This window comes from Camelus dromedarius, chromosome X (assembly GCF_036321535.1).
Source record: "Camelus dromedarius isolate mCamDro1 chromosome X, mCamDro1.pat, whole genome shotgun sequence".
Lineage (NCBI taxonomy): Eukaryota > Metazoa > Chordata > Mammalia > Artiodactyla > Camelidae > Camelus > Camelus dromedarius.
The window spans coordinates 100,738,923-100,762,861 of record NC_087472.1 but is presented as its reverse complement, the minus strand read 5'-3'; the positions used below and the strand labels follow the sequence as shown (position 1 = coordinate 100,762,861).

At 37.8% G+C, this 23,939-nt stretch overlaps 1 protein-coding gene across 5 annotated transcripts in view; it reads left to right on the top strand.

Annotated features, from left to right (window-relative positions):
- Positions 1-23,939, top strand: part of PPEF1 (protein phosphatase with EF-hand domain 1) — a 124,776-nt gene that overhangs the window by 17,196 nt on the left and 83,641 nt on the right. For 2 of the 5 annotated variants that reach the window (XM_031445797.2, XM_031445790.2), the window contains exons 4-7: positions 3,056-3,142; positions 6,610-6,650; positions 8,078-8,197; positions 12,637-12,804. In XM_031445797.2, the coding sequence (XP_031301657.1) occupies positions 12,753-12,804 (52 nt within the window). In that variant the 5' untranslated portion in view covers positions 3,056-3,142; positions 6,610-6,650; positions 8,078-8,197; positions 12,637-12,752. Of the gene's footprint in view, positions 1-3,055; positions 3,143-6,019; positions 6,412-6,609; positions 6,651-8,077; positions 8,198-12,636; positions 12,805-23,939 lie in introns of those variants that run through there. The other 3 variants (XM_064483359.1, XM_064483361.1, XM_031445793.2) reach the window with 3 other exon arrangements.

Genomic DNA, 23,939 nt, shown 5'->3' with positions numbered 1-23,939 from the left:
CTTGTGTATGCTAAGCATGCACTCTATCACTTGAGCTATACCCTTCCCTCTGTTCACTGTGCTTTTGATTTGAATTTCTGCTTCCTTGAATACAGTCTGTGGGACCTGAAGGGAAAAAAATGGTCAACTCACCACCAATGTGGTGGTATTTCAAACTTTGATCTTCTTCCTCAGTATTTACTTTCTGCTTCTGCTATTTACTTTCCAGAGTCCTTATGTTATTTATTTTTGTGTAACAAATTACTAAAAAACTTAGGAGTCTTAAAGCCCACATTTATGATCTCACAGCTTCTGTGGGTTACGAATCCAGGCATGGCTTCTATGGGTCCTCTACTTCAGGATCTCTCACAAGCTGCTGCAATCGAGGTGTTGACTGGGCTGCAGTCATCTTAAGGCTTAACTGGGAAAGGAACTGCTTCTAATCTCACATGGTTGTTGGCAAAATTCAATTCCTGGAGATCTGTTTGACTGAGGGCTTCAGTTCCTTGCTGGCTTTTGGCCAGAGACTTCCCTCAGTCCTGAGCCATGTGGGCCTCTCCAACATGGCATCTTCCTTCATCAAAAGCACACAAGTTTTGAAGGTAGTAGAGAGAGTCTGCTAATGAGACAGAAAGTGACAGTCTTTCATAACCTGGTCACAGAAGAGGCATCCCAACACATTTGCCATATTCTGTTTTTAGGAAGTCAGTCACTCTGTCTAGCCTTACAAAGGGAGGGGATTACACAACAGCATGAACACCAAGAAGTAGGGATCATTGGGGGCCATCCTGGAATCTACCACAGTCTTCAAATAGCTGCTTCATGGGTTCTGTCCAGGTTTTATAGCTTCATTCGATGGGAGAGACAGGGTAGAGTGGATAGAGTGTCCTTATTCTGTCTTACTCTCTGTGGAGCTTTTTCATTTGATTTATGAACATTCAAGGTTAATTTAAGGAGTTTTTGTTTGTTTTAACTGAGCCATCCAGGGAAAAACTACGGTTAGATTATAGCAGTGGTCAAAAATTTAAATTCGGATACCTATTAATCTTCCATTTATTAAATCACAGCCATGGAAAGCTCAACTTTTGTACTCAAGATGGAGCCTTTTCGATGATGAATTTATAAATTTCAACACATGGCAGCTATTTCAGCCTGTCATTGTGGCTGCTTACCAGGTGACCCCAATAGACACATCTGGCCTTTTATGAATTTCTTTCACCTGATAGTGACTTATGACTCACCTTTGATTTATTTTAATGACTTTCTAGTGACTCACCAAATCTGGACTCTCTTTTCTACTACTTAGTATGGTTTTTCAATACCCAGAACTCATCCCTGGAACTATGCTTGATCCTTTCACTTTATTAAAGTGTAAAACCACTTAGTATACCTTCCCTCTCTTCAAAAGGAAGCAGGCTCTTTAAATCAAGGTTCTCCAAATGTTTTTGATCATAGACCTCTAATATAGTTATATTTATTTGTTTATAATTAATACTGCTGAACTCATATATTGTATACATTACCAAACATACATGAAAATAGAAAATTCAAAATAAATAAGAAAATAGTTAAAAATATGAATTCTAATATTTTGCTTTCTACTGTCCAACATTTGCTATGCATTTGCTGTGGGTCAGGTACCTCAATTTGGAGACTGCTACATGCTAGGAAGCTGGAATTGGGTGTGATTGCTTACCACTGGCCCCAGCACCAGAGGGCTAGCTGAGAGTTGCTAGAGCTGGGAAGCCAGCCGCTTCTGAGCTCCCCCTTTTGTGCTGTCAGATATTGAGGTATTAGGGACCATGAGTGGGCAGACACCTTAAGTACTTAGCACCGAATAGATCAGTACACAGCATTTTTTTCTCAGTCTCTTCCCAAGTCCAGCTGCTTTGCCTAGAGTTCAGCATATTCCCCAGTGTGTGGTGTGTGTCATGATCAATTAAAAGCTGCCCATTAAAATGACTTCTTCTTGGTAGAAATTGGAACTGTGGCCAGCTCCAGGAAGCTGGTGAAATAGGAGAGGTTTTCCTGCAATGTGCAGTCCCTTCCTTGTGAGGTAACCAGCCTTCTTTGTTCCCCTATGTCTTTCCATAGCTTGCTACTACCATAGACTCACCAAGTGTCCTAGTTTGGGTTCCCTCAGAAGCTGACCCTGAGATAAGCATTTGAGAGCAAGTTTATTTGGAAGGTGAAGGCCAATCCAGTAGGGGAGTGGGGAAGAGAGAAAGGAAGGAGAGACCACCAAGACAGCCAAGGGAGAGTAAGTCCAGCCTGCAAAGGTGGAGAGGCCGCCATATTTCATTCATAGCAGATGGACACTTTTCTCTATCTGCCTGTGGGTCTAATTGCAGCATTATAATTAGGAGCTCAGTTCATTCTGATTTTTGTTTCACCTCTCCCACTTCACATCCTTGTTAAGTACATATCTACAAGAACACTCTCTTTTCTTCCTCCCTTCTTTTCTTCTGGTTTACTTCTGACTTCTGGCTGTGCAATCGTCAGGTTGCAGATAGGGCATCACTTCTAGAAAGCTTTCCTTCATCCCCTTTTCTGGGGTAGGGCTCTTTCTCTGTGCCCCATACCTGTCCTATTAGAGATTTTGTCATATTGTATTGCTTTCATTTATTCATGTAATAAATATCTATTATGTGCCTGGTACTGTTTTAGATTACCGGAGCTTATATCCCAATAAGGGAGATAGCTTTGAATATGTAATTTTATTTTAATTCCTTATTTACCTATATGTTTGCCGTGCCTAATCACATCCATTGTTTTCACTATTTTGTCCCTATCTCTTAGCAAGGTGCCTGTCACATAGAGGGAGATCAATTGAAAAAAAAAAGTGTTGAATTGAGTAGAAGAGCACAGTGTATCTTAGTTAAGGATGATTTGATATTTCTCTGGCCTTTTCAAGGGGGAAATTGAACTCTTACCTTTCCTATTGGCTGTTTTCATATGATGACGTACCCACTGAGAGAGAAGGTGACCTACTTTGCCTGTTAGGGGTGTAAGTTTGTTACTGAGTGAGTTTAGAACTGTTAACATTATTTTGCCCATTATTTTTTCTTTTTTTCAGGCTGGCAGAACACAACCCTGCCTAGCTGGAGGAAAACCAGAGAGCATCTGCGAAGAGGCTGGAAGCTTCATTTTGCAAACACACAAGGTGCTGACTGAAGCAATATAGTGTAATGATCATAAGCAGGGCTTTTAGAGTCAAAGTGGTCAAGTTCAAATGCCAGCTCTGCCATTCATTTGCTGTTAGATTTTGGGCTATAGTTCCTAATGCATGAGTAGGGATAATAACAGTACATACCTCATAGGATGGTGTGTGGATGAAATAAGATTAGCACATGTAAAATTAACAAGTGCCTAGAACATGATAAGTGCTCAATAAATGTTATTGTGATTTATTCGCACACATCAATGCCAGTTTATTTAACAATTGGAGACTGGCTACAGGACTGTGATACTCAAAGTAACTTTTTAGTGTTCTTCGTACAATGGGAAAATATGGTGAAGTTCTTCATTTTAAGCAAATTCTAGATTTTAGACAAATCACATAAAGGACCCAGCCAATCCAATTCATGGTCCAGAGACTGGCTATTAAAATAGCCCTAACCCTAACCTAAATCATGATTTCTTTCCTTCCTTTCCTTTCTTTCTGTGATTTAACAAATATTTAGTGAGTACTGTAGGGGGAGAAATTTTTCCCTTCTTCTTTGGCTAGTTTGATAGTTAAATTGAGGGGGAGGGTATAGCTCAAAGTGGTAGAGTGCATGCTTAGCATGCATGAGGTCCTGGGTTCAATTCCCAGTACCTCCTCTAAAAATAAATAAATAAACAAACCTAATTACCCCCACCCCCAAAAAACAAAAAACCATATAAATCAGATTAACAGGAGAAAAACAAATTATTTATGTACATATGGGAATCCCATAAAGATGAAGACTCAAAAAGTAGCCAGGTAATTGAAGCTTATATAACCTCCTGAGCTAAGTAAAGGGTTAGGGGTCTGGGAATACAAGGGAAGGAAGACCATTCATAGGAAGGCAGAGGAGAGGTCTGGAAAACAAAGGTTGCCCTGTTATGCAGATAAGTTTCTTAAGGTAAAAAGATATCTCTGGTAATAGTCCTCTTCCTGGTACAGGGCCCCTTTCCAATGTAAATTTAGGCAGTTGAGGGGGAGGCAAAGAGCTTTTCCTGAGTCTGCTGGGGTTTTGATTGCCTTTAGCTCAAAATAATTCTCATGCCAAAGTGGCATATTTTGGGTGGCAAAACCTGCTCCCCTTCAGTACCCCTCATGCATTTGGTGCTGTGGATGCCAAGAGGAATGAAATGGATCCTGTTCCTTCAGGATCTCACATGTAAAAGGACAAATGACGGCGCACTTTGGGAAGTTCTATAATTGGACACGCACATGGCTTTGAGAGCCAGAAGACAGAGTGACTAACTCCCCTTTGGTGGTTTAGGAAAGGCTTCACACAGAGGAAGTGGCATTTGAACAACTGCATCTAGACATAGCCATCATTTAATCATTGTGAATTGAATAGGCATTTGGCTAGAAACCCAGCCATATAGTGAGATTGTCCACTAGTTTTTGGGAGCCTGGGTAATTATACTATCACTTATAGCGTGTATGGCAGCCTCATCAGGTTCTAGTCTTGGAGTCACTGCCTTGGAAAGCTGTGTGGTTGTATTGCCTCATAATGAGGCTCTCTGATAATATTTAATATGCTAATAGGAGTACAGAAGCCCAGAATTACCTTTCCAGTTATTTTTAAAGTGATTCCATTAGATTTAATAGTAAGCTAGGTAACCACTTTACTGGATCTCCTGTGGTTCTCAATTGCAGAAAGGAGTTGGCTAGAGAGCAGCTTGGGTTGGGTTATGAAATGATTATGGCTGGAAACCTTTAAATCCTAGCTCACGGTGCCTACGGCCAGTAAGCTCGAAAACACATACGCTGTGTAACCGGCTGGGAAGAGTTTGGGAGGAATACTGCTGTCCGTGTAGCTGTAGTCAGCATGAGACTCTAGGAATAAGATCACCCCTGGATTGCCTTCAAAGACAGCAGAACTGAGGCTGCTGGCATTCAGTACTGACACTGGCACTTTAATTTTTCAATTGTGTCTTCCTCCTTTTCCTTCTCAAACTCAACAAAATCACAGGTCAACATTCTTGTTCCATTTTGCCGATGAAGGGAGGTGAATCTCCCTTTCCCAGATACGTTTTTCACCAAGCAAGGGCTCATATGCCTGCAGTGCAGAAAGCCAAACTCTGACAACAGGTGTTTGCAGCAAAGTAAGAGTTTATTTGCAGGGCATCAAGCAAGGAGAATGAGCAGCTCATGCTCAAAACACCCAGACGCTCCCAATAGCTTTCAGTCAAGGGTTTTTAAAGGCAGTGTTAGGGGTGAGGGTCAAGAGATGTGAGATCAGCTTGTGGACCTTCTTCTGATTGGTTGGTGGTGAGGTAAGAGGATAATGTTTCAGGAATCTCAACCTCCTGGTTCCAACCAGTCTGGGCTCTACGTGCCTGTGGTCAGCCCATAGTCACCATCCTCCACCTGGGTGGGAATCTTAGTTTGTGCAGAACAACTCAAAGATCTCCCTTTGGGAGGAACTAGGAGTCCTGGGACTCTATTGTCTTAATCAGTAACTGCTTGGGTCAGCTCTTGGAACTCAGGGAAGGCCTAGGAGACTAAAACCTTTTTCTACAGATGACAAGTTGGGGGAGGGAGGACGTGAAAAGGGTTTTGTACCCAGGAGGGCCCTGCAGGGTTCTGCTCAGTTTCCTCCCTTCTCTTTAACACTCCTCAACTTGAGGGAACAGGTGTGAGGCAAGAAAGGGAATCAAGTTTTGGATAGAGAGGTTGATCATAAACTTGGCAGAGGAACTCGATTTTGAGGGGACTTGGTTTACGTTCTCCAACAAGCAACTAATTGAATAGCTAGAGGAATAAAAATGTCATATAAATGAATTTGCAGCACGGCACCCAAAGGCTACTCCTTTAAAACCATGGCTTTTCAAGTCCTAAGGAGGAACATTTAGTGTTTCCATGTCCTTCTTTTAATTGTGCCCGGGTTACTGTAATGTTTCCTAAAAATTATCATCAGTTGACCAGAAGAGTCAACCACAGAATGCTTCTGCCCGGATTTACCGAAATTCATTTTGTATTTTGTGCTGATCAGCTTGTTTATGCAAACAGCGGCCTGGTCCTGATTGTACAGAGCCTGGTCCCCTTGGAAGCAGTCATGTGACCACAGCCCATTACTTGAGTGCATCCCTTCATCTCTTAGCCAGGAACAGGGCAGGGTTGGGCAGACAGCTGCAGCTTACGGGCCAGCCCAGCCTCTCCCGGATCCACAGCTTTCAGTTCACCTTCCAGGCTGAAAGGCAAAGCCTGTTCCAGTTACTTCTTTGTGTGTATGCGTGTGTATTTATTTTTTTATTTAAACAAGGGTTCTGCCTGCAGAGAGCTGCAGAGATATGAGATGTGTGGAGTGCGTGAGTGTATGTGTGTAGGGGGGATGCTCCAGAGAGAACTGGAATTGTACCTCTTTTCTTTCAGACCTCTGCATCCCTCATAGAGAAGTTTTTTCTTGGTTTTCTTTCTCTTGAAACACCTAGGGTGAAGATAAACCTCTACATAGGCCAAGCAGAAGAAACAGGTAATATGTTTGTTTGTTCTTAGGTATTCTGGGCAAGCAGATGTCTACATTATAACATATATTGTGTAGCAACAGAACAAGGAATGTACACTCCTTGGAGTTTATTTTATTGCTTTGCAATTTCTTGAAATGATTTTTCTTAAAAATGCTGATTGCAAGTCAGTTGTCATCATCTTAAAAAGGTATACAGATGACTTTGCAATCTGAAGGGTCGTAGCCTATTTCAAAAGAACTTGATACTTGGGAAAACTCTGTGGTCAATTTGGTGAGAGCTAGAAAATGAGGGAAGGGGTGCTTTGAGAAACCCTTCTAGGACCCTCATGGGGCGTTCCCCACTATACGACTTCATGTTTAGAAATCTTCCTTTAGTTTCCTTGGTCTCTTGTTATCACAGAGGACCATAGGATTTCCATCTATCTGGAAGAAAGGGAAACAAAATTCCTTGCAATGTTCAAGAATTCTCTTTAGTGATTTAGTGCTCCCATAGATTGATCCAATTGGATCCTGAAACCAAGGCTCAGCTAACCTTTTGGTGGACAGAGATTTTTGTTCTTTAAGCTTTAAATAGAATGGATCTTCAGTTCTGCCACTGATCAGCTGTGCCGTGGTGTGTGATATTTAATTTCTCAGTCTCAGTTTCTTCATCTGTAATATGGGAGTGATGATACTCCCTTGATGGTTGCTCTGCAGGTTAACTGGAATAATAGAAGCATTAAGTACCCACTGTGCTGGGTAAATAGTCCCTTAATGAGTAGCAGTGATTTTCAGCTGTGATTATTATTACTGAAAAGCATTTTTTCAGATCTTAGGGCTCTCAGGGGAAAAGAATCCATTTCTTTGTGAATCTATCGGTAATTATCCCAGAGCTGGTAGACACCCACGGGGTTTAGTCTCTGGGAGGCCCCAGACAATGCATTCTGGAGGAAGAGATTTGAACAAACACAAGTTTTGTTTCAACACTTGTACCACAATGGGTACCCACCCGTGCATGGCTCCTCCTAACTCATCAGCTAAGAAGAATTGCTCTTTGTTCCAGTCGGTTTTTTCCACCACTGATCTTCTCATTAGTCTTCTGTACAAGTCTGTAAGGTGTATGTGTTATTATCCCTGTTTTCTTATAAGAAAACTGAGGTGCAGAGGAATTAATTATTAGCTAAGAAGAATTTAAGTTCCGGTTTGTCTGACTTCTAAACCCCAGGCTCCACTGGGCTAGCATTAGACAGTTAGGAACAAAATATGTTCTTGAGATGCTTTACCTCAAAAGGTAGGCTATTTGGGAAACAGTAGACACCATAGCTCTTTCTTTGAGATTCATGTTAGAGATGCATATTAACATCCAGAAGTCTCCGAGGAATCCTGCAGTAAAGAAACCTGTTTAATCCTGCTTCTCCTGAACTTATTTGATGGTGGGACTTTTTTTCCCCTAGAATCAGAAACCACGTAGAAGTATTCCACAGACACACTTTGGAAAACCTGGCACTACACCAAGCTGCCTCCTGATTACAGTCTTGTCTGATACAACAGATACCCTCAGATACCTACTGGTGGTCAGTATCGTTTCTTCCTTTTTCTTACCCTTTCATGGACCCAGGAATAATCACCAGCTTACTCCTACAGACCTCCCCTTATTCATTTAAGACCCCAGACGCAAGCAAATGCTGCAGTGTTCTACTGGAAAGGTAGTGGTAGAAGGGGCCTCTCTAGAGTGGTTGGCCAGGGACTTCTCTACCCCACTCTATGCCTCTTAGTTATGCTTAGGCCACAGACATCAGGCTGTAGAACCCCTTTTTCAATGAATACAAAGGGAATGCAGAAGGATGAGCCTGAAGATGTATGTGCCCTCCATGCTTGTGTTTCCCAGTCCAAGGTGGAAGAATTAGGCCTGCCTGCCGAACTCCTACTTTGGGGGCTGGGCTGTGGTGCCATTTGAAGGACTGTGGGTTCTGGATTTGGGTTTCTCAGGGCCAGAGCTAGATAGAGTACATATTTCTTACAAGAGTCAGCATCTCTAGGAAAAATTGAGCTTCTAGCATGGGAAACCACACAATTCACATCTAGAATGCCAGAGGCGGAGCGGAATCAAGGTCAAGGTAGCTGAGCCATGGTGTGGGTGTTCAATAGAGATGCACTTTGAAATAAAATCAAGAATGAATAAGAACAACTCTGAGAGGCTGGGCTAGCACTTGGAGGGTGCTTGGTTCTCAAGGTTGGGTTGGCTCTAACAGCCATCTTTTGTGCTTTCCTTGTATTTTCACCTTGGGAAATAAAAAGTGGTTAAGATGAAAAGAACTGAACAACATCAAACAGTCCTACCCTTCAGTTCTCCCCACCCCCACCGCCCCTCTGCTGCTCAAACCACACCCCTCCCCAACATGCACAGTAAAAGCCTTTTAGCAGAAGCCTCAGAAGAGTCTCCTTTTGCAGATTATAAGTGAATGATGAGTCACTAGTTTATGTTTATGCTTTAAAACCATCCTTGGCCTGTGTTGGTAGGGGCAGCAGCACTGAGCAAGTTTCAGGCTGTTTTTTTTGCCAAGATCCACCTTTTCAGTGGTTTATGTCACTGACTAAGGTATGCTTGGTCTCTGTGAATGCTGCAGAAACTCCCCACCTCTTGAGCTGAAGAACCCCTTTCAGGCCCCAGGAAACCATTTCTTCAGAAGCTTCTTTAGCACACCAAGTGCTTATCAAGTGCTGACAGAGGGCAGGGAGTGGAAGAAGCTTAGATTGTCCCAAATCATGAAAAATCCCCAAATAATTTTTATCAGCTTTGCACCACCTAGAGATGTCCTCAAAGGCACATACACTGCTTACAAACGTGAGTCCCTCTCTGCCTTTAAGTGAGTGACTGTAGTCCAGGTTGGGCAGTGTTGGGGTAGTAAGTGGCACTTGGCCTTACCCAGTTCTTGTTTTGGTGAGAATTAAAATGAGCTGACTCTTTTTGGTTTTGTTTTGTTTTACCTGTTACCTGAGGGAGGGAAACATTAAAAAAAAAAACTTGTTTAATAATTATTATTTAATGATGTAAAAATTCTAAAACAAATGATTTTTTTTTATAACAACCCAAGAATTCTAGAACAAGTCTCATTTCTTTCCATCATGATTTTAAAATTTTCTTTAGAAATGGATATATAAGTGCTACCCATTTTCTGGTTTAATAAAAGGCTTTTGTGTAGTCAAATATGTATCTGTGCACAAAATGATGGACTAATAATGACTTTTATCATTAATTATTTAAAGGATTCAGGCTCAGAAATATTCATTCACTCATTTGTCATTTGTCAAACACCTGCTGTGTGAAAGGCACTGTGTAGGTGCCAGAGATTCAAGGAGTGTTTAGAAAAAAGGTACCCATAGACCTTACAATCTAGCAGAAATATATTCAAGTCTGACACTTTTTAGTTCCTAGTGAATCTTTTATATAGACCTTTGTTTGTTGTGTAATGAATTAACTGAGGGTGGCTGGGAACCAAATGCCTTTGGAGAGAGACTGCTTTTTTTTTTTCCTAGAAAAAAAATTGAGATTGAAATATATCACTTCATCTTGTTGAACTGGTGTTGCCTACTCAATGCACAACTCTTAAGTATTCATAAAAAGGGGTAGAAAAAAATAGCATAAAGATGGACGCAAAGACCAAGGGAGATATGGAGAGCAGTGTTTCTCAAACTGAGATATGGGGAGTGCTTGTGTCAAAGTCCCATGAAGGGTGCACTTCTAATTCCAGATTCCCAGGCCCCCTGAATGCTTGACTCCAAGTATTGGTGATAAGGCCTGGGAGTCTGCGTTTTAAAATAATCTCTCCTGGTAAGTTTTGTGATACTCATATATGAGAGCCTGGATCTAGGCACTTGGAGAAAGTCACCAGGACCAAATGAACTACTTCAAAGGGCGATGAAGAACCAGCAGACGTGTTCTCATAGGCACTGCAGATAACCTTTGAGAAATTTCTGAGAATGAAGAGAAGGCAGGCCATAGGTAAATAGTGCCCTGGTTTCAAAAGTGAAAAAAGAGTAGATGCTAGAAGACACTGCCTTATAAGCCTGACATGACCTCTGGAAAAAATCTGTTCCAAACAGATGGAGTCAAAGCATTTAGACAAAAGTGTGATGATCGATAGGCATCGTCATGGGTTCGCTAGAACAATGTCTCTATTAGAGAATGTCAAACTTTGCTGTACATTAGAATCACCTGGGGACCTTTAAAAACTCTTACTATCCAGCCCCCACCCAATATCAATTACATCAGAATCTCTGGGGATGGCACCCAGGCATCACTATTTTTTAAATCCCCACAGACCCTAATTTGTTGAGGTGCTGTCTGAGCATTGAGTTTTAAAAGCTCCCCGGATGATGCTAATTTGCAACAAAGTTTGACAACCAGTTTGTCTATATGATATTAGGCAAGTTGCTTAGCTTTCTTGCGCTTTATGTGAAGTCTAGGTAATTTTATAGGTCTCTCTCATTTTAAACTTCTATGATTCTGTCATTGAAAATAATGCCAAACTGACTTCCTTCCTTCCTTCTTCTCCTCTTTCTCTTCCGCTGCTGCTGCTGCTGCTGCTGCTGCTGAGATAGTCTGGAATGTCAAGGTGTCAAATTATATATCTTAATTTCATTAAAATATTTAGGGAAACTTCCTAGGATGTCTCATAAATAACTGGATAGTTATTATGGTGGGTGAATTTGCCGCCTAACTGAAGAACTATGCTCAGAGAGTGTGAATATAATGGATCTGTGGTAACCTTGGAGAATGGTCTAGGGTGGAATGCCACAAGGCTTTTCTGCTTTTGGAGCTGACCCTGTTAACATTTTTTATCCACGATGTAGTTAAGAAAGATAAATGCCTATCAAATTTGGAAATAAGCCAAAGTTTAAGAGGGTTAATTAATTTAATACATAAAGAATCAAGTCTAGGTCTGATCAGAATGCCTGTTTATTAAGGTTATTGTTGTTTAGAAAGGTTTTCCATAATTCAGATATTTTGCTTATTTTATTTTGCCCTTTTCTTTAGTTGAGCCATAATTTTGAAGGTTTTAGTGTAGTACTAATGGAAAAATAGGCATGCCTGGCAGAGTCTGAAGTCAGTTGTTCTCTGACTTTGTCACTATCAAGAAGTACAAATAGATTAGATCAGGCTGGTTTGGAGAATCATGAAATGAAAGAAACATCACCTAAAGAAAGGCATGAGGTGGGATTACTACAGAAAGGAATTTTGTTGAAAACTCCCATGGAGTGACTGTGGAATAACCAGTGTAGCAGTTCCAGCTAACCCATTGGAAGGCCTGGTGAGTGTGAGGGCATACTTCGGAGGGGCCTCAGGAGTGCCTCGATAGCTTGTTTGAAAAGGGCATTCCTTGGATTCTGATGCCTTAGTCTTTGGAGTGGCCTTGAGCCTTTTAAAAAAAATTTTGAACAACTACCTAGACTGATTCTGAGAAATAGTGTGGAAGAACTCATTTTGATTTGAATTTTGGCATAGTTGTATAAATATGTTGTTATTGTCTCATAGGCATTCTCCAGTGTGTGTTTTTAAAAGCCCAGATAGACTTAATTATTTTGAGCTTAAAACCAAAACCATTAAATTATGTCAAACCCTTCATATCCCATTCCCTATATTTCAATTAGAAAGTTGTACACTCTTACTTTTTTTTTCATTTTTAATGCTTTGTTTTTGTTTATTTTTATATTAAAAAGTGCTCAGCTTTATTGGGTATAGGATTTAATGCTTTATTTTATAAAGCATTGATTTGACCTAGACATGGGGAAAATATAATTTATGTGTTGCAGAAAAGCCATCTATAGCTGCTCTGTTGCTGCTGCTGTGTTTTGGAAAATAAACCAGGATTAGATTATGTCTGATCACTTTCCACATCACATGATGAACAGCAGTTGAGAAGAAGCATAAAATGAATCCTGCTGAGCGGCTCTTAGATACCTTGTTGTTAACGGGTGCTCTCCTCCCTCCCTCGTGTGTCTGCCTCATCAGGATCTATGACTGAAGCGGATCAGCCAGGAAGGGCTCCTCGCAGCATAAAGGAAAGCACTTTTCACACTGTTTTAGAATGAGAAGTTGAATTCATAAGCACACATAATTTAGAAGACATGGGCTGTGGTACTTCAACAACTGCAACGAAAGACAAGAAATCTGAGAAAGGTGAGTGCTAGAAGTGTGCCTGTCTTCCTGGATAAAAGGGGAGAGTGAGCTGGGTTTACCCTCTGCCCCACCCCCCCCTTCTCACTTACACAGTTCTCCAGCTGCCCAGAGAGATTTTGCAGGAGGCATCCTCATTTGAACTGAAGGTTAAATATTGGGATAGAGTAGGAAACTACCTTTAGGAAGATGTAGCTTTGAATTTATGATGTACCATAAAGTATTATCCAAGAGATATTTTATATTTGATTTGATTTCAGTTGAAAATGTACCAATATAAAATCTCAATTTAAAACTCAGTGGCAGGGAACAAGAAAGCCTCGCTGTAAATTTACATCTGTTTATTCAGTATTCTTATAAATAGCTATATCCATACCTACGTGACATTTGGTAGCATCATTGAATTTTTGTTAGATTTTATAACTCAATGATCAGATTACTGTTTATAGCTATTCAAACAGAACTTCATGGGATTTGCTTCATGTTTTTAGACTATTCTAGGCAGAATTTGGGAAATCCTAGATCATCTGCTTCCCAAAATGTGTGCTGTTTCTAAATAGATGACTTGCCCCCCACTACCCCCATATAATTAGAGTCCAGTGTTTCCTTTGTTTATTTGCTACTGAGCTTTTCTCAGAGATACTAGAATCTAGTTGAAACTCACTTGAGTGTTTAAGGAACTTAGTCTCCACATACAAATTAAACCAAAAATAAACAAGCTGGGATGATTATGTGAGTAACTTACTGTGAAACTCCATTCCTTTGTTATCTAGCTTATAGATAATTTTCTCAATTTCTATTTCACATCTTGGTTTTGGAAGTTTACCTAGGCTTAAGATGTAGAGTTTAGGATGCAGAGTATTTGATTCTAATTTGTGTGGGATATTTTCCTTTGAGATTCAGATACTGGTCTTGCTCCCAGCTGATTTGTGCCGGTGAGTTAGCAAGTTAATCTCTGACAGTGGGGCAACGGGAGATGCATTCACTCTCAGATCTAAGCATGTCATGAAATAAATCTTTCAAAGCTCCAACTGAACTAATTCCATGGTAGTAATTTATTATGAGGGTAAAGAGAGTAATTCTCTTTTTATATCTAAGATTACTCAGAGTTTTAAAATTTTAATCAAGTTTCTTTAGGTTAAAAAAAAAAGCCAAGACCAACTTGTAAATTCTCTCTTTTTGAAATACTTTTCGACTTTTAAAATGTTGCATGTAAATGGAATTATTAACTTCAAATTTTGGACTGCTTTTTCTTTTAAATAATTTATTGAGGTGAAATTCAGGTAACACAGAATTAACCACTTTAAAAGGAACAATTCAGTGGCATTTGGTACATTCACAAAGTTGTGTAACCATCACTTCTGTCTAGTTCCAGACCATTTCCATCACTCCAAAGTGAACTGATCTATTAAGCACTTTCTTCCTATTTCCCTCTTCCCCCAGCCCCTGGAAACCATCAATCTATGTTCTTTTTCTATGAATTTACCTGTTCTGGACATGTCATATAAATAGACTGACAAAATGTTACCCTTTGTGTCTGGCTTCTTTCACTTAGCATAATGTTTTTGAGGTTCATCCATGATATGGCATCTATGAGTACTTCTTCCCTTTCTGAGGCTGGATATTATTTCATCGTATGTATATATCACATTTTGTTTATCCAGTCACTTGTTGATGGACATTTGGGTTGTTTCTACCTGTTTGGCTATTGTGAATGGTGCTACTATAAACATGAGTGGATATGTACTTATTTGAGTGCCTGTTTTCAATTCTTTTGGGTTTATACCTAGTAGTGGGATTTCAGGGTCATATGGTAAGTCTATGCTTACCTTTTTGAGGAAATGCCAAATTCTTTTCCTAGATCACTTTTTGAAAAAGGCAGCTTTATTGAGATATAATTCACATACTACATAATTCACCAGTTTAAAGTGATTCAGTGATTTTTTTTATATTCATAGAGCCATACAACCATCACTACAATCAATTTTAGAATATTTTCATCCCCGCCCCTGCTCCAAAAACCATTAATAGGCGCTCCCCTACCCTACACCTCCCCAGCCCTAGGCAATCACAAATCTACTTTCTGTCTCTATAGATTTGGACTATTCTGGACATTTCATATAAATGTAATCAGACAGTATGGAGTCTTTTGTGTCTGACTTCTTTTATTGAGCATAATATTTTGAAGTTCATTCATGTTGTGTCATGAATCAGAACTTCATTCCTTTTTATTGCTGAATAATATTCCGTTGTATGAATATGTTACATTGTATTCATGCATTCATCAACTGATGGGCATTTGGATCGTTTCTACTTTTTTACTATTGTGAGCAATGCTACTATGAACATTCATGTACAAATTATTGTGTAAACACATGTTTTCAGCTCTCTTGGGTATATGCCTATGAGTAGAATTGCTGGGTCACATGGTAGCTCAGTTTAACATTTTGAGAAATTTCCAAACTGTTTTCCCAAGTGGCTGCACTATTTTACATTCTCACCAGCAATGTATGAAGGTTCTTATTTCTCCATATCCTTGGCAACACTTGTTATTGTCTTTCCTTTTCATTATACCTATCCTAGTGGGTATGAAGTGGTATCTCATTAGGGTTTCCATTTGCATTTCCCTAATAACTAAGAATATTAAGGATCTTTTCGTGTGTTTTATTAGCCATTTGTAGATCTTTTTTGGAGAAATGTCTTTTCAGATCATTTGCTGATTTTTAAATTGAGTTATTTATTTTTATATTATTTTTTGTAAGTGTGATTTTTATATTCTAGTTGCAAGTTCCTTATCAAATATATGATTTGCAAATATTTTCTCCGATTCAATGGGTTGTCTTCTCACTTTCTTGATGATGTCCTTTGAAGCACAAAGGCTTTAATTTTGATGAAGTCCAATTTCTTTTTTCTTTAGTTGCTTGTACTTTTGGACCAAATCCAAGGTTATTTGTGCTATGTTTTCTTCTAAGAATTTTATTTTTACCTCTTACATTTAGTTCTTGATCAATTTTGAGTTAATTTTCATATATGGTATGAGGTAGGGATATAAATTTATCCTTTGCATGTGAATATCCAGTTGTTCCAGCACCATTTGTTGAAAAGACTGTTCTCAATCAATTTGGGAAATATTGCTGTCTCAACAGTTAAATCATCTGATTCATGAACATGGGTATCTTTCCACTTATTTAGGTCTTCTTTAATATCTTTTAACAGTGTTTAATATCTTTTATAGTGTTCAGTTTTACTCTTCTTTTGTAGAATTTAGCCCAAATATTTTATTCTTTTTGATGCTATTGTAAGTGAAATTGTTTTCTTAATTTCATTTTTGGGTTGTCCATTGCAAGTGTATGGAAAAGCAATTGATTTTTGTGTATTGCTCTTGTATCCTGAGACTTTGCTGAACTCATTTCTTAGCTCTAATACATTTTTAGTGTATTCTTTAGGATTTTCTGTTTATAAATCGTGTCATCTGAAAATAGAAGTAGTTTTCCTTCTTCCTTTCTATTCTTTGCCTTTTATTTCACTTTCTTGCCAAATTATCCTGGCTAGAATCTCTGTTAATATTGAATAGAAATGTGAGAGTAGGCTTCCTTGTCTTGTTTTTGATCTTAGAGGGAAAGCATTCAGTCTTTCACCTTAAAGTATGATATTAGCTGTGGCTTTTTTGTAGATGCTCTTTATTGGGTTGAGAAAGTTCATTCCTATTTGTAGTTTATTAATTTTTTAAATTAAAAAGTGGTATCTATTTTTGTTAAATGTCTTATCTGCATGCATGGAAATGATCATGTAGTTTTCCTTTATTCTATGATATAGTATACATTAATTGAATTTCAGATATTAAACCAACTTTGTATTCCTGGGATAAATCCCCACTTGATCATGGTGTACAATCCTTTTTATATGTTGCTGGATTCAATTTGCTAGTATTTTGTTTAGGATTTTTGCATATATATTCATAAGAGATATTGGTCTATATTTTTCTTTTTCCTGTGATGTCTTTGTCTGGATTTGATATCAAAGTAGTACTAGCCTTATAGAATGAGTTGGAAAGTATTCTCTCTCTTCCACCTTTTAAAAGAGTTGTGAAGAATTGGTATTAATTCTTTTAATGTTTGGTAGAATTTGTCAGTGAAGCTACCTGGGCATGGGCCTTTCTTACTGGGTATTTTTTTGATTACTTATTTTACTCTTGTTATAGGTCTATTCAGATTTTCTATTTCTTCTTGAGTCATTTTCAGTAGTTTGTGTCCTTTTAAGAATTTGTCCATTTCATCTAAGTTATTTAATTTATTAGCACATGTTCAGAGTATTCCCTTATAATTTTTTGTGTTCTTCCATTATCTCTTGTTGAACATATCAATGTTTATTACAATTTCATAATAATAAATCTGCTGAAAACTAATACAATGTGTTTACTTATATTTACCATAAAGTTTTTCCCATTTAGAAATATTGTAAAATACAGTAAAGCAGTTGGACATAATTAATAATTGCTCATTATTCTACTACCCAGTTTTTTTTGGTATGTGTATATTTTTGTATCAAAAATTGGTACGTGTATATTTTTGATCATCCTAAAAATTAGTTTTTTATAGCCTTGCTTTTGGCACTAAGACATTGATATATAAACATTTCTCAAGTTGTTATAAATGTTTTATAAACATCATTTTAGCCATTACTAAATGTGCCATTAGTGGATAGACCATAATATAATTATTCCTCTAATATAAGACATTTTCTTTTTATTAATGTAAATAACACATTGAAGAATTTCTTTGTGTAAAATTTTTTCCTCATTTTGGATTATTCCCACGTTCAGGTGATTAGACATGAAATTTCTGTATCAAGGGCTATGTATAAGGTCTTGATAGAAAATAATAGTTACTATTTCCTTATTACTAACTATATTCCAGAGAGTATCCAAAATATTCTACATATATTTTATTTAATCCTTACAATAAACCTGAAGAAAGTGCTATTATTGTTATTTGTATTGTTGAAGAAGCTTGTGCTCAGTGAGGTAAATACTTGTCAAGGTCATATAACTAATAACTGCCAGAGATTTGAACCCAAACTGGGATTTGATCCCAAAGGGTTCTGACTACAGTGTTTTTTTGCCATCAACCATTACACCCTTTTATGGCACCTTTCAAACTTGCTGTTCTTGGAAACTAGCTTTAATGAAATGTACTTATATAAAGTCCCTTTTATTTGTGTAGTGCTTTTATAGTTGGACAGACCCTTTCATATACATTTGATCTTCATGATCTGTGAAGGATTGTTCTGTTTGCAGAAATGGAAACTGAGGCTTTGAAAGGCAAAGTGACTTGCTTAAGAACATACAGCTAGTAAATGGCAGAGCCAGACCTAGAGCTTGCTTCTTGTTTCTCATGGTCGGAATAGTGTGAAGGGTTTTTCCCTCTCTTGGTCATTTGGCCCCACTACAGCACTCTGCCTCCGGAGTATAATGGCATTTTTGAGGAAGAGTAGCTTACATATAAAATTGAGGCTGTCCCTTGCTTGTGGGCTGTCCACGTTCCATGTAGAAAAGTATCATAGTTGTTTTATTATTTTTATTATTATTGTTATAGTGCTTCTTTTGTGATATGCAACAGACAAGAGAACAACAACAGCAGTCATTTATTGAATGCCTACTACATTTATTATTTCTGCTTCTTGCCAGAACTCTGAGAGGAGGCTTTGATTAGTTTCTTTTTATATATGAAGAAATTGAGACTTAAAGAGCTGTCCAAAGTCATGTACCAGTTAGTCGCTGAGCCTGAATTGGTACCAGCTCTGACAGATTCCAAAGTTCATGCTCCTTTTGATATGCTGCCCTGACTTGTAAAACTGGAACTTATCCAAAAACTAGAAATTAAACTTTGTAATTTCCTTCTCCTGAATGTCACTTTACACTTAAAATTTTATATCAGTGGGTTTTAAATTAATAATCTATTGCCTTTTTTTTTTCTCTGTAGAGCACTTTGAGAACACTATATATTTTTTTATTTCTTCCCTTGAGTCCACTTAGAAATACATTTAGTCATTTTCTCTAAGTGCTGAGAATCCTACAAAGGCAATCTAGCATTTTTGGCTTTGAAGTTTTATGCTTTAAGCTATGACAAATGGAAATTTTCTCTAATGGAGATTGTTCTTTTAAAAAATATTTGTTCCCTATTTTTACTTAAAAATTTAAAAATACTAAACAGCAATCTGTTAAAAAACAAAATTCAACATAGCAAGTTTGAAGATCTAATTGGCTTTATTGAATGATTCACGAATCAGGCAGCATTCCATCTAGAAAATAGAAAGGAGCTCCAAAAAAGCTGCAGAAAAGGAGAGGTTTTTAAAGGCAAAAAGGGAGTGGGACAATGAAGTCATAAACAGAAAGGATTATTTCAGGCAAGGTCATGTTCCCTTGAGGGAAGACTGGGGTCTGTCTATCTGGATTGCTTCACTAGTGCTGGCCAGGAAATTCCAGACTAGTTAAGATTACATTCCTGGGAGAGGATGAAACTACAGTTAGATTAGGTATTGTCTTGGTTTGTTGACATGGGGCTTAGCACAAGTGGCTCCTTTTTGGGCCTGTTGTCTCTTTTTTAACAATTCCTCCCTTTTCATCAGACTGTCAGCCTGAGATATATGATAAAAATGTAAGGCATTAGTGCCACTCCCAGCTACTGCTCTTGAGTTCTTGCAGTTTTCATTGGTCATTTGTGTGCTGTTCACAGGTCATGATGTTATTTGCTTAATCTTTGTGATATGCACTGGCCACAACTTGAGTTTCACAGTTTTTAAGTCAGTCATTTTCTATATTCCTTTTCTGATGTTCTAGTGTTAGGGAGATCATCTGCTTGGTGGTGAGTGGCTGCAATCACACATTTAAAGCTTTTGAGAGAATACAGTGTACCAAAGAGACTACTGTTATTATGATAAGCAGGATAATTCCCAGTGTTTGGAGTATACTTCAAAACCATGGTCCTTAAGACCCAAACCAGTCAAAATCAAATACAGCAAAGAAAAACCCTGTTGAAAGAGTCACCTTTTTAAGTTGCTTTTCAGTGATCTTATGTAGCTGAGTTTCAACTTCCCCAGAAATGTTAATACAGGTGCAGCAGATGGTGTTGGCCACAGCAGACACCTCCTTACAAAGCTAAAAGATAATCAAATTATCCAATTATCAAGAACAACTTTGGCCAGAGAGTCTAAGGATTTTCACTGGGCAGCTATTGCTTTAGCAACAAATTCTGTAGTATCTTTAAGTTAAGGAGAGGTTCCTGATCACAGCCTCATCTACATTTACTTCTTCTAACCAGGGAAATAGGGACCTGCCAAAGAAAGTGAATCTTGAATCATAAAAGCTTCTTGGTAGGTTCTTTCTAACTTGATAATGCAAATTTAGGGCAGTTGACCGATGAGCTGTCTCTGTGGACAGTTAGGAACACAGTTAGGTAGCCTAAGAGGCATTGCCCAGTTATGCACCAGGTATTCATAGGCCCAAGGAGAATGAGAATCACTACAGACAAAGATAAATTCTGTCAGGGCACAGACCACTCTCACCAAGGTGACACTATAAAGGGACAGGTCAGTTTTTTTGTTGATGACAAATCTAAAGTCTGAAAGGTTACCCACCTTGGCAATCACCTGGGAGATATGGGCAATGGTGTTATTTTTCCTGGCCAATGCCAGAGTAAAGGAAAGAATGAAGAAAAAAGGGTTTTGTGTTTAATTAAAGCATGAAGTCTTGATCTAGCATCTTGGGAGGAAGCAGTCCACATTGATGTCAGCTGCTTCTCTTCTTCATCAATTTCACTTGGAGGTCTCTGACATTTGTGCAGGACCAGGCATCAGGTGGAGTCTTCTTTGGCCGTGAGATGTGTCCCCAAAGTTGACATTGCTAAAGTTTGGCTGCCATCTGGGTAGTGAGGAAAACCTGGTATAGTTCCTTCCAAGGAGATTCAAGAGTAGTCTTTGTTCTTAGTGATTCTAAATTGGAAAGGTAGGAGAAAACTGGCAACATTAATTTGGTGAGTTGTAGCCACATATTTGAGGAAACTTGAAGAATTCAGGATCTGGTCTGATTTACAGATACATAACAAAACCGCAAACACAATAGAACTGGAATCTAGTATCTATAAAGAGGCAAACATAATCTTCTTCTTTACAATTACTCCCATTTAAAAAAATCAAAGATAATCGCAGTAAAACTAATTTATTTGCATTAAACTTGGCCTGATTATTTATATAGGTATAGCAAGAGTAGTGATTGACCATATAAGTTCTTTTTAAGTCTGCTTTGCTGGAATCTTGTAAGCAAGGTACCAGGTAGTTTTTCTAAGAAGCTTTATTGGCTCCATAAAGTCAACGTTAGTTCTTTAAAGCTGTCTGGTCATATCTGAGTCTATACACATCGTTCTTAAATACGGTATGCCAGTCAAAGTCTTGGTAATAAAGCCAATATTTCCAACTGTGTCCTGTTACAAGGAGAATGGATTCTCATTAAACTTATGTAAATAACTAACTATTTTGCCATAAAAAGAATACTCAAGAGTTCTCCAATTCTGGAGGGAATCAGGCAAGGAGAAAAAGCAAATGTTTCATCTTTGTTTACAAAAGTATACTTTACCAAATTGTTGTAACTCATAGATAGCTTAAGAGGAAAAGATTCCTCAAATCTGGAAAAACAAAACGTTAAAGAACTAGCAGTGTCTCAAACAAGAAGGCATAAAAATTATAATCATCTTTTTTAGTTCATTCAGTCCCATGTTATTAATTCTTTAATCTGTTTTTTTCCCATTAGTTCTGGAAATTCTTACCCAGTTCAGGTTTATGATCTTAAAGTTATCAGAAACTTGTGTTGGCCAGAGTCCTTTCCATTAATCTCCTTGAAAATGAGGCACTTTTGCAGCAACTCTTTTGCAAAAGCATCTGAGTAAAACTAACTGTCTGTAAATGACAGAAGACTTTAAAAAAAAATGCCCCTTGTTAAAGATCTGATGAGTTTATTATAATGGAATTGACAAGGAAATTTGATTATTTCTGTGACACTCAACATTGTAAAATGACAATTGGAATTATGATGATAATATTATACCAGGACATATCATACTTTAAGAATTTCATATAATTTCTGGAACACTTAAAACACATACCCGTACAATTATAACATAAAGGCTTAGTTTACTTCTTGTTTGATGATGCTTCCTATGTAATTTAACATATCAAATAAGTCTAATTAGTTTAGCATCTCCTTTTTTATAATGAGAGAGAACAAATCTCTTGAGATGTTCTAAGGGCCCTCAGGAAAAATCCCAAAGTTAGTTCGAGGTCAAAAAGACTTCATTTAGAATTTGATTTTTGGGAAGCTTGTCAGAATTATCAAAAGGTTTTAAAACATTTGGTCAAATAGGATCATATGTTACTATGAAACAATACTTAGTTATCCATTTAACCATAGTGACAATGAAAGACTTTGCAGGCAAATACAGCAAGTTAAATAGTTGTAAAACAAACCCTTCAGTGTTTTAATAGAGCAGATTCAGCTTTCTTAAGTAATCAAAGACCTGATTAAAAACAACATGAGAAATTATTTTGACAAAATACTGAATCTTTGTTTTCTAGGCAGATTACTTTAAAAGGTAAAGAAAAACTTTTTTCTGTGTCTTTATAAGAGAAGACCAACAATCCAATAAAACTTGTCCTTTTAACAGAGAGAAAACCAAATTAAAAACTCATCATCATTTTTTTACTTAAATTCATTTTAATCTTAGTCATCTTGACCACACATAAAGTTCTCTTCTGAGTTTTTTTCTTTTTTGCAATCTTTTAACAACTTTTTTTTTTTTTTTTTTTTTTTTTTTTACATTCAGATTTGTCCTACATTTTTCTCTTTCTCTTTCTGAAATAACCAGCCTCATTTTAGGAAAAAATTGCTTTCTTGCCCCTCAACAACATGCATTTCCATTCCTCATACCTACTTTTACCAAAACCATACATCTTACTTTCCTTGTGTACAGAGATATTTCCCTGATTATTTTTAGTATCTTTCATTACATATATTAGAATTCTTAACCCTTAAAAATCTCAATTTTTAGTGAAAACAAAGAAGTAAGCAATAGGAACTCTTTTTATTTTAGCATTCTGTGGCTTGGCAAATTTATAAATACTTTTCATAATTTTTGGAAACATATGCTTCCTCATAGTAAGTTTCTCACATGGCTGAAGCTATGTTTACTAGGAGACCCAAATATCTTTAGTTTCTCTGTAAAAGGAAGCCGAAAGTGGGTAAACCTATGTTCAATAATTAATATTTCGGTATTTTATCTTATTTGGAAATGATCTGGATGTTCAACTACTATTCATCATTTAATTTAGCTTGGCAAAACTTTAAGGTTTCAGGTTACCAAGAAGATTTGGAGAAACTATTTAAAAAGTTCACCTAAAAACTTTTATCCCATTTACATCTATTCAATTTACTTGTTTTACTTTATTTAAGTGATTAATTTCTTTGAGCCAATTGAATAGAACTCTTTTACAAATTAATTTTGGCAGTACTGTCTGAAACTAGAAAATACCATACATCTACAATGTTGTGTGACACAACGGGGCGGCCGGTCAGTGAGCCAGTGACATGTGGGTTGGTAAAAGAATTTACCAGAGATTAAGTATAAGAATAGAAAGGAATTTATTAGGGGCGATGTCATAGGCAACAGCGGGCCACACAGGCGAGGGGTGCCTGTGCGAGCACCGAGGGCCGGTTGTTGGGGTCTTTTATAAGATTGCATCATAAGGTGCCTGATCTGCTTGTACACAAGTCTCTGGTTGGTTGTAGGTGAGGGAAGAGGTTTAGTTAGGGTCCGTGAAGGGCGGTGGGGTTTGACTCTGATAAGATGGGCATTACCTGGGGCTTTTAGTATATTAGGGGAAACACGCCCAGTAAAGAATGTACTTTGTCTGTTGAGGGATCACAGGTAGCCATCTGAGAGCCCAGAAATGGGGGTCATTGAACCTTGAAGGACGTCAGTGGGCTCAACATAGAACGCACACATAGACACACATAAATAGACAGTTGCAAACAGGGGCTTTATTGCTTCTGTTTTAAGATTACTGCCATGAATCAGGTACAGGAATTTACT